Source organism: Zeus faber, assembly GCF_960531495.2.
Source record: "Zeus faber genome assembly, chromosome: 14".
NCBI classification, from domain to species: domain Eukaryota; kingdom Metazoa; phylum Chordata; class Actinopteri; order Zeiformes; family Zeidae; genus Zeus; species Zeus faber.
Genome location: NC_137200.1, coordinates 8,281,274 through 8,289,012, shown reverse-complemented (window position 1 = coordinate 8,289,012; position 7,739 = coordinate 8,281,274). Strand labels below are relative to the sequence as shown.

General features: G+C 42.8%; 1 protein-coding gene across 1 annotated transcript; it reads right to left on the bottom strand.

The window, feature by feature from the left end:
* Positions 1 to 753: 753 nt before the first annotated feature.
* Positions 754 to 6,016, bottom strand: kcnj6 (potassium inwardly rectifying channel subfamily J member 6). Its single transcript, XM_080014060.1, has 2 exons — positions 5,110 to 6,016; positions 754 to 1,117 (listed from the first exon to the last, which is right to left on the bottom strand). The coding sequence occupies exons 1-2, from the start codon at positions 6,005 to 6,007 to the stop codon at positions 756 to 758; spliced, it is 1,260 nt and encodes a 419-aa protein (XP_079870186.1). The 5' UTR covers positions 6,008 to 6,016; the 3' UTR covers positions 754 to 755.
* Between the last annotated feature and the right edge of the window lie 1,723 nt (positions 6,017 to 7,739).

Below are 7,739 nucleotides of genomic sequence, written 5' to 3'. Positions count from 1 at the left end.
GTTACAGAACATGAACTAAGACATTTAAATCATCACGGGACCTCAATATGTCGGTGTGCTCACAAACACCTATAAAGTAGCAGTAACAGCAGTAAAATACAGTAAAATACAGTGCAGAGTAGGCAACAGACAAGTAAAGGCCGTACAGTGCAGACAGCAAATTGTGAATGTGTGGCACTTCACGAGCATGTTATAGATGCGGTCTACAGAGATCCATTTCTTCTATCCATCACTACCTAGGTTTCTGTCATTTATACAGAGAACAGAATAGATTTACTCGTGTTAATGTTTATACATGCGTATATATTGTATATACCTATTTGAAAATCTGTATTTGAGAAAGCTCCATAAATAAGGCGTGGAATATGTACACTACTAATCCATATGAATTGTATCAAACATCCAATATTAACACAACGCAAATCATCGTCTTGTATGTACAAAAACATTAATGCAATGCCCCTAGAATCTTTGAATAAAAAAATGGTTTTCATTTCAGGGGTGACGTTTCGGAAACATGCATTTGAGAAATGCAAGGTTTACAAGCAGCTGTCGTCCAATGTGTGGCTGATTCGTGGGTGGCAGTAAATAACAGTTTCTGAGCAAAAAGCTGTTCTTGATGCAGGAATTCTTGGCTTCCAGAATGCACTTGAGGGTTCCGTAAAGTTTTCATTAGGCCTCAAACTTGGTGCAGTGAGCTTGTTTAAACATCTGACGTACCGCTCCCCACCCCTCTTCTCTCTTTCAATACAACCTTAGACTTTGGATTCGCTCTCCATGTTTGCGATGTCCCCATTCCTTTCAGTCTGCTCTCCAGGTCTGTCCTGCTGGGTGTCCAGCTCTGTCTTTTCATTGTCCAGACCCTCCAGTTGGGTCCCTGGGAGGCCCTGCTGGCTCAGCTTGCTGGCCAGGGACCATGTGAGGGGCAGACGGGCCCTGGACGTGATGTTGGCCAGCTCCTTGGCACTACAGCTGGGCGTGTTGGTTTCGTAGATGTCGTGGAAGCTGTTGTAGTCCACCTCATAGAAGCCGTCCTCCAAAGTCAGGACTGGCGTGAAGCGGTGTCCCCACTTGATCTCCCTGCTCACGTACGAGCTCCTCGCCTGGCACGTCATACCTGCGGTGCACAAGAGACATCGGGTTCTTGATTCAAAGATCAGAGTTTAAAAGAAAGCAAACAAACGGTCAAAGGTACAAGGTCCAAGGTCAATATGCAGGTATTTAAGTTGTAAGTTATTACAGCCTACGAGGAGTTTGTCTGCAGGAAATAAATCTCTGCGTTGTATGTCACATTCTGTTCCTAATGACCTAAGCACTTTTAAGTCATTGTCCTAGATCTAACACCGTATTCAGGTTATTTATTATCACTTATTTGTATAGTCAAGTTTTCTGCATAAAATCGCTTTTGAGCCACTATTCATTCTGGGCACTATCAACTGGACTTGGTTTATATCTCCTTTAAATTGGTTTCGTGCTTGGTTTATCTTAGTTGCTGCCTTCTGAAATGCACACCCTTCTTCTTGGGTCATGTTAGCACCCTGGACCGTGGGTTCCCTTAGCCCATTGGCTCTCATCGGCTCTCACAGAGCTCTGACGATTGTATTATATAAGTATTATTTTTAAAACTATCCCTCAAGGTGCATTCAAGTAGGATGCTAAAACACGGCCTAGCAGTCTTTCCTGCAGAAGTGTCCAAACTAGCTCACATCTTAAGACACTTGGACAACGGAATTACAGCTGCTTTATGGCACTCGTGAATGAAGCTATGAGCGCCGGGACTACATGACTCTTCCCCCTGCTTTCCCAGTGTCTGGCGCGAATTTATGCAAATGGTGGGTCAAAGATGACTGCGATCCACATGGGGCCAAATCCAATTTGCTCTTATGATGATTTTATTCTGTAAAGAGCTCTGGCGAAATAATATGCCTGACAGATCTCACATACTTTCCAACCAAGCATTCGGAAAAAAAAAATTGTTTCAGACAGTGTACTCTCAACATCCTTATTAAGGTTATAAATATTCGCAAACTGTCAAATCTGATTAGCTTTGTAAAAAAAAAAAAAAGCAATGAAATTAAGTGGCCACCCAGCTTTCCTGAACTCAGTGTCCTGAGAACAATAAGTCACTGGATCAACTTCAAATTGCATCCCCTTGTTAAACGTACATTTTTGAAGCCTTTCAAAATCAAGTGATATCTTATTCACTTGTTTCACAAATCGCCAAATCTCGATGGCTCTGGGCGGCCACATTTTTGTTTTTAAATTGGATTCACAGATTTTTGGCAAGCCAAGGCAATGGGACTGCAGCACCTGCAATTAAAGCTTTTGTTGATTACTGATTGGAATATTTATTTTGAAATACTGACTTTCATTCCCTTGACATATGAACAAAAATAAGGTTCACTTTGGCCCATTCAAAAACCTCAGGGAGAAAAGGATTTGTGTTGTTCCTTCTTTCCAACTCTGGAGTGTCTAGTGATGAGCCTATGATGTCCCCTTCTCTCACTGACAAGCCATGGTTGTTATAAACAATTGTACAAATACTCTATGTGTAAATAGAGGTTGTAAGGGCAACCTGAGCGTAAATACATGAGGAGGCAGCTGCACTGTTGAACAGCTCCCATGGATGGCAGTGGAACCCACGCCTAGCCACTGCATCCATTGTTTAATACATCATTGTGGAGAGCCATCCCAAAACCATATCAGATCATTTTCTCACATTTAAATAAACGAGTAGAATGCAGTATGACAGAAATTATCTTCCCATTATATCTATTGTGATACTGCTGCACAATAGATTCATTACTATATTTTATGTTGCTTTAAGATAATAACATATATAAAAATGTAAAAGAAAACATAATACATATAATATCATATATAACATATAAATATAATAACAATTATAATAATATTATTATTGTTATCTCTATAATTATAATAATAATACATTTTGAGAAATAAAAAAATATATAAAATAAAAAATGTATAAAATAATAACAAAATAAATCTGATTAATAACCAAGTTAATAAAAATTCACCATAACTAGTTAAAAGACATTGCTCTGTCCGGTTAAATTCACAGTGAGAACTGGTCTTTGTTGCTGGTTTCAACAGCTAGAGATTTGTCTTTGTTGCGTGTTTATAATCATGCTTTTCTGGTTGTGTAACCAGACCTGCACCTGCCTTTTCCTATTGATAATGAAATCTGATCCGATTTGCATCTCCTCCACAAAACCCTATTGGCCCCAGCTGATGTCCCGACAACGAGCTGGCAGGGGAGCCTGAACAGAGCTCACCGACCCTTTTCTTCTACTCTCTTGCCAATGCTGATATCAGAAAATAAAGTGTAGTTGAAAATTAAGCTCCACATACATACCTCCCATGATACAACTTCTCACTTCCCCCCGAAGAAAACAGCAGTGTGGTTAGTGTCGCTAATTGAATGTTGTGCATTAGAAGCAAAATAGCAACCACTGGTGAACAACGCTGATTCCCAGGAACGGAGACCAAAACTGAACAGAGTCAGCACTCTACTAACATTTTTGAAGAGGCATATTTTTGTCCTCCTGTCACAAATTCTCCTAACTATCAGTTTATTGGGAGTGCTCACTGTCATGCTGTCTGTCTCAGATGGGCCCTGTCTTCTGCTCCCAGTCTGCCTGTTCCATCTGAGTTTCCAGATCTCTCAGTCAGATCGGAGCAGGTTCAGAGCAACTGCCCCTCTTAACGTCTCTGCACGGGACTGTAGAGTTGGGAAGTGAGAGCCAATCACCAGCGCTTACTTGACGGCTCTGAGCAGAGAGCGGGGGAGCCTCTGCTCCCGCTCTCCCTCTTCCCTTCTCTCCCTCTCGGCTCAGGTTTCAGAAAACAGTAAACTGCACTTACACCGTTTCAATGCTCGGATGAAAAAAATCGTCTGTCATCAATGTCAACCAGCGACCGATGGAGTCGATAGCTGGTTGACGACTTCATCGTAAATTACGTATCGTCAAGACTAGTACCAACCACCACTATTCCCCGAGCAGGAACGGGAGGCCAACGTCCCCTCAGCCCAGGCGTTCATCTGGCCGTCTTGGCGCACTTGGATGCAGGCCTGCTCCACCCTCCTACGCTCCTATGACTGTTACCAACGGTTCGCCAATGGACGACGCATCCTGTCACGAATTCCCATAATTATGAGTTTACTACATCCGGGTTTTTGTTATTATGCCACGTCACTAACTCTCCTGTCATTTCAGATCCGGTCACTCCCTCTTGTCAAGCATCAGCCTCATTACCTACCCCTAGCTTCCCCGCCCGCCTCCTCACCTCACCTGCAGCTCATTCCTTTATTAGTCCCTCAGCATCTATAACAGTCCCCTTCCTTTGTTTGCGGCCAGATTGTTTTGTGTGTTTTGCCAAGCGTTCCAGAATTATTCAGTACCGTTTCTTTCCCTGACCTGCCTGTTTTTGATCCGGCTTGCTTGTCTTCTGGACCTTGGATTCCCTGCCTGCCCCTTGTCGGATTTGTTTGCCTGAGTGACTGAGCTCCCGGGTTTGACCCTGCCTGTTGACTAAAGTAAACTGACCTCTCCCTTGCAACTTGGTCTGTCTCATTGTCGTGCTTTTGGGTTCGAAGCTGCCGGTACCAGTAAACGTTACATCTCCACCCTCACCTGAACCTGATGACGCATATGATGATACATACAAGGTAATTTTCCAAGATGGACCTGTCATAAGGCTGCAAAATGTACAGGCTTCAATTGCTCAGCTTTTGAGATGTGTGTGGGTGTATTTCCTTGAAATCGTCAACCTTTGGTGCAGAAATAACTTATTTTATATCAGTGGTAGTAAAATATATGTACTGCAGAATTAATGAAAAAAACTCCTTGTTATAATGAATCTATAGCATCCAAAATGTGGCTCGACTCATAGCAAAAAATACATCGTCACAAACAATTTGCATGCGTAGGGTTTTTCTGAGTTCAAGGTGTGGGCTATTGTTGACTAGACATTGCATAACTTATGGACTGAAATTCATTATACACATTATTTTCTGTAGCAGCACATAAATCAAGTTATAATATAGGACTCAGGAAAGTCTGTGTGAGTTTTATGACTACATACCTGTGGCCTCCACCATCCCCTCAAGAATGACGACAATCTCCAGTTCCTCTTTGGCCAGGTGTGCTTGTGAGATCTCCCAGAATGGACTGTTGTGATTGATCTCGTGACAGATAATGAGCGGTGACACCAGAAAGAGCCTGTCATCCCCTGTGTTGTAGCCAACATTTATATCTGTTTGGTTCAGGGGGATGAACTCGCCTTCCTTGGTCTGCGTGGACTTGATCAGCTTGGCCCTGATGGAGGCCTCCACAATGTGCGAGTTGCGGAGGTCCCCGACTCTGAACATTAGGCACAGTCGACCGTCCCTCATTGAGATGACCGCGTTGGTGGAAAAGACTATTGTCTCTGCTCGCTTTTTGGGCTGTGAAATCTTCACAAACATGCAGCCCACCATAAAGGCGTTCACAATCGAGCCGAGCACTGACTGAATCAGCAGCAGAAGGATCCCCTCTGGGCACTTGTCAGTGATGACCCTGTAACCATAACCAATGGTGGTTTCCGTCTCTATGGAGAATAGAAAGGCAGATACAAACCCATTGAGATTATTGACGCACGGAGTCCACTGGTTGTCTGCTATATGGTCCAAATCACCCCGAAGGTATGCAATAAGCCACCACATGAAGCCAAAGAAAAGCCATGTGACAGTGTACACCAAAACGAAAATGAAGAGGTTGAACCTCCACTTGAGGTCCACCAACGTGGTAAAGATGTCCGTCAGGTATCGGTACGTCTCGCGGACATTTCCATGGTGGACGTTGCATTTCCCGTCCTTCTGGACATACCTCTGGATCCTCTTTGCCCTGTCCAGGTCTATCAGCTGTTTAGGCGAGTCATCCCGGGCGTATTTTGGCAATTTTGGCTGTCTAATGATGGCCGGGCTCTCCACATCCTGCTCCATGGGCTTTTTGGGTAGATTCAAACCTAAAAGCAGATAAAGACAGAAATTTTACAACAGTGACCAGTGTGCCTCTAGGAATCTTAGAATTGCACCGTATGAAATGTGGTCTCCACCGAGGGTAGCTAATTGCAAATGGGTTATTTAAGCGAAACATCTGCCATCTCTTCATGACCAGTGAAATAAAAAATAAAAAAACACAGATATAAATTGTTTGAAATGCAGCTACATTCTGAAGTATTTTTGAGGCATTACCATTTATCCATCCGTGGTTATCAGCTTAATAAAAAACATTGGTGCTGTAGGGTTGCCGGTTCACTCAGTTGAGTTTTGTTGATGGCAGTGTTCCGACAGGAGGCATTGCTGTTCATACCAGGCAACCCCCAACTCATTCCACTTCATGCAATAATGGAAATTGACAAGTCGGCCATGTTGGAAAAGCATATGGGAGAAAGACATGTGTCTATTGATCACCAGTAGCAGGAACAGCAGAGTTGAGTCAGCGAAGCACAGTTCCCCTCCTGCGTGAAACAGTGTGCCCACTTTCACCCCAACCCGGAGGCCTCGATTTGGCTTCTAACCAAACTCTCTAAGTGCTGTCCTACATCCTGGGTCTAAAACGCTGTACAAAAAAAAAAAAAGATCATCTCCCATGTCTAGTGAGTGTGAAAATCCAAAGGAGCAAATGCGAGACATATTTAACCAATTGAATTATTTAAGAAACCACACACACACCCTGCCACCGGCTCTTCCTCTCGCTCTCCCACACACACAGCTTATCGGGTAGCTTTTTTTTTTTTTTTTATGATTAAACATTTATGAAATATTAAAGGGCCTCTCAGAGACGTGTTATTAAATCTAGTTCCAGTGAACCTCCTGTGATAGAAACATCTATATTCTTAGATTTATTCTTATATCATTCTTTCGCCTGTGTATGCCTCATTTGGTCTCGTCTGTATTCTGCTGTGTCTGCAATTCCGCAGCCGGTGAAAGCCGTCGCTCAGTAAGAGATACAGTATCATGCTTGCTTTCGCAGTATTTTAATCAACCAAAAGAAAAAGGTGCATGGCTCCCTATTTGCTTCCCATATTCTCATGAAAGAGACAATCATACTGTACACTGTTTAGTATTTTCGAGACATCTATTAACACCCCCTTTCTTCCCAGTTACTGCTTATCTATTTCAGACCCTATTCCCCTATCCCTCTGAAACAAAGAGACCATCAGAAAACTGGTCCGAAAACTGTTTGCCTTCGCATGTCTCTTATCTTGCACCTGCACCCGAACGGTACTGCTCTTTTTTTTTTTTTTAGCACATCATGTATTGTATTATTGTACGAAACTAGAAGCTGGTTACATTTTTTGTGTGCTTAAGAGCTCCCTCTGGACGAGTATAACCAGACAATGCTGTTTCACTGCTTGAAAGTGCGTCACTTTATTATCTCATTTATTTTGCAAAATTAATTTCGTTAACAGAACAAGGATCTCAGTCTGTTCCTGACAGCGAAGCAGGTTTGCGTCTTCTCAAGTCTGGGTTGAACCTCTCACAATCTATTAACTAATTAAAGCAGCACTATGTAACTTTTGGTATTTGGGTTTTGGCGCCCCGACAGTTTCTGAGTGCAATTGCACTTTTACGTCACTGTCGTAAAACTCAGTCAGGTGTAAATTTGCTTTACCTGACTGATTTGAACCTTATCGGTCACGTTTCATAACAGTCTACGTTACAAACGCAA